This window comes from Microcebus murinus, chromosome 2 (assembly GCF_040939455.1).
Source record: "Microcebus murinus isolate Inina chromosome 2, M.murinus_Inina_mat1.0, whole genome shotgun sequence".
Classification (NCBI taxonomy): domain Eukaryota; kingdom Metazoa; phylum Chordata; class Mammalia; order Primates; family Cheirogaleidae; genus Microcebus; species Microcebus murinus.
The window spans coordinates 106,873,810-106,877,017 of NC_134105.1; the positions used below are offsets into that span (position 1 = coordinate 106,873,810).

The 3,208-nt window shown below is 38.0% G+C and overlaps 1 protein-coding gene across 1 annotated transcript; it reads right to left on the minus strand.

Moving 5' to 3' along the window:
• Nucleotides 1-728: 728 nt before the first annotated feature.
• On the minus strand, nucleotides 729-1,682 carry LOC105864452 (olfactory receptor 6K3-like). The gene has a single exon (XM_012752338.2). It carries the CDS (start codon nucleotides 1,674-1,676, stop codon nucleotides 729-731), a length of 948 nt encoding a protein of 315 aa, XP_012607792.1. The 5' UTR covers nucleotides 1,677-1,682.
• Nucleotides 1,683-3,208: the final 1,526 nt, after the last annotated feature.

Here is a 3,208-nt window from a genome sequence, read left to right on the forward strand (position 1 = left end):
AGAATAAAATACAAAGATGTTACTGTATATCTTTGTATAATTTGTGTATTTATGTTTTTGGTCCCAAGCCTACCTACTATATATCTATTTAATCTTCAAGCACCCAAGAATGTTTGAAATCTTCCAGATAATGTGAGATTAAACCAAAAAAGAGTTAGTAATTGCAGCATTACATCAACATTGCAAAGTCAGTGACTGTGTGTGCTGCATTATCATTGTAACATATCAAAAGACAACCTACGGAGTGTTAAAAGTCTGTTGGCTACATGTCAAGAGACATGTAGGAAGCCAGGCTTCTTTCTCAAGCCAAAATCACCTCACTGCTTTGCATCTCATTAATCTCCTTAAAATGAAAAAATTAATAAATGATCTAAGGATATTGTACATTTAGAATGAAAGTGTACATAAGGGAAACATTTAAATGTGCAAGTAATAAATGCAGTTGCTGTTTAGCCCAGTATTCTCTACTGATTCAGAGAAGATAATACCACATTATTTGGAGTTACGAAATGAAGAAAATACTCCATTATAATCTTTTAATGATAGTAAATCTGCAGCAGACTTCCTCTATCAGATCAAACAATAGTTCTCACATTAGAAAATTGGAAAGTACACCAAATCAACAGCGTGAAAACACAATGTGCACAATAATTTTGGAAACTGACTTGTTATCATTTTAAACTGATGGAGATGATAAGATTTCTTTGAACAGATGTATGCAAACTCCATTAGCTCCCAGAGACATTGAACATTCTTTGAGAACAGAGGATTTTCCTGATGGCATCTTTCATGTCTTTGTTTCTCAGACTATAGATTATTGGGTTGAAAAGTGGGGCAAGGACAGCAAACATCAGTGCAATGGCCTTGTCCAATTGTGGGGGGAAGGCGACAGAGAAGCGCAGGTACATGAGGGCCACACTGCCGAAAAACAGCAAGAAAATTGTGATGTGGGCGGCACAGGTGGAGAATGCCTTCTGACGGCTCTGACCAGAGGGAATCCTCAGGATCACGGTGATGATTTTTAAATAGGAAAGGGTGATGGTAGAGACAGAGGCCAGGATGGAAATAGCATGGATCACATCTTCAATCAGAATCATGGACGTGTCTGTACAGGCCAGACGCAGCACGGGTTCAAAGTCACAGAAGAGTTGATGGATCTGGTTGGGGCCACAGAAGGGAAGCGTGGAAATCCACACAGTCTCGGGTAGTAACATAAGGAAGCCGCAGATGCAAGAGCCAGTGGACAGCTGGATGCACAGCCGAGGTGTCACAATGGTTGCATAGCGGAGGGGGTTGCAGATGGCGACATACCTATCAATGGCCATCACTGTGAGGATCAGGCCTTCCGTGACCCCGAGTGAGTGGAAAAAATACATCTGCAGGAGGCAACCAAGGAAAGAAATGGTCTTCTGTTCACTGATCAGGTTGGAGAGCATCTTGGGGATGGTCGCGGTGGTGTACCAAATCTCCAGAAAGGAGAAGGTGCTGATGAAATTGTACATGGGATTGTGGAGACGGGTGTCCAGCTGGACAGCAAAGAAGATCATGAAATTTCCGACAACAATAAACGTATAAATAAAGAGCAAAGGAATGAAGTACAAGAGGCTGCCGCTCTCAAATTGAGGGAAATCAGAGAAATAAAACTCAGTCACCACTGTCTGATTCTCCAGATCCATATTTTCACTTGTTTCACTTGTTGGCTGATAAAAACCAGTCAGAATTCTAAGTGCATTCAAAGAACAAATAAAAGCTTCCTTTTTAAGCAGCTGAACAGCCCTGAAATTGAGTTGATTAAATAAAACATGCTATGTGAGTTGTCTTATAAATTATGAAAAGATCCTGTCAAATTTGCAAATGCTTATTAGTAATTATAATATCTTATGTTGTCAACTACTCTGTTAGATAAGCAAACAGTTTTTCTCTTTAGACATTAAATTGGTGCAAACTCTCCTGAATGGCAGTTTGACAGTTTTTATTGAGAGCATTAAGACTCGTGTAGACTGCATTTCATGTTGTAGTCTAGGGAAAATACTTTAAATATAAAAAAAGATGCACAACAATATTAATATTAAGTGGTATGTCTATTGTAATAGTAAATTAGAAACAATTTAAGCAAAGTAGACATTTTTACTTTTTTGAGATAAAATATTGGGGACACAGAATGAGTTGTGACAAAATGATTCCTTCTGTGGATATAAAAATAAGACCATTTTAAAGTGGGCATCTTAAAAACTAAAGTGTAGGTACTGGCTGTGCTTACTCTGTCTCATTATTAACAATTGAATAAAAAGGAAAAAAAACCAAATATTTATTGAATATAATTTACTTTAAAACACAACAGCCTAGACCCTTGGGATATATCTGTGTGTGCAAGTTAAAATTTACGCTCTAAACAGAGCTAGGTAATAGTGAGGTACAATGATATAGAAATCACATTCTAGGAGTAGTTTGGCAACATTTGAAAGACTTTAATCAACAGTCTGCTTGGAGCTTTGACTCACGTGGGGCATAGGCAATAGATGTAACCTAAACATTTGTACCCCTGAAATATGCTGAATAAAAAAATTTTAATTTAAATATATATAAATAAATAAATAAAAGCTAAACGAGGAGGGAAGAGAAAAGAAAATACAAAACAACAAACAAACAAAAGAAAACAGTTCACTTACAGAGGCAAGTTTGGTGATAGCTTCAAATATTCTTATCTGTATCCACACTGTAGAGTTTATTAATTAGCACAAAGCGGGGTTTCTCCCTTTCGGCACCATTGACATTGTGGACCAGATAATTTTTTGCTGGGGGAGGAGGGGAGGGTGCTCTCACATTACAGAATGTTCAGCAGCATCTCTGGTCTCTACCCACTAGATGTCAGTAGCACAAAACCCTGCCCCAGTCGTGACAGCTAAAATGGCTCTAGAAATTGCCAAATGTCCTGCAGAGAAGAAGTGGGCAAAAAATCATGAGAACCACTGGCATACAGAATTTTTTTTTTTTTTATGAAAAACCAGTTAGTTAACATATATTGATTGACTGGAAACAGACCTAATCCCTTGCTTGAAGGGATATAATACTATGATGAGCCAAACAGACTATAAAGCTTGCAGGGGTGAGATAGGCACCTGATCCACTCATTCCTGTGTTCCTTCCTTTATGGGAGATTCAGCACCTAATCTCACTAAAAAGTTAGCTTTTCCACTGGTGAGAATGT

Excerpts from the sequence above, each read along its gene's own strand:
- LOC105864452 (XM_012752338.2), bottom strand. The coding sequence starts at position 1,676 with ATGGATCTGGAGAATCAGACAGTGGTGACTGAGTTTTATTTCTCTGAT.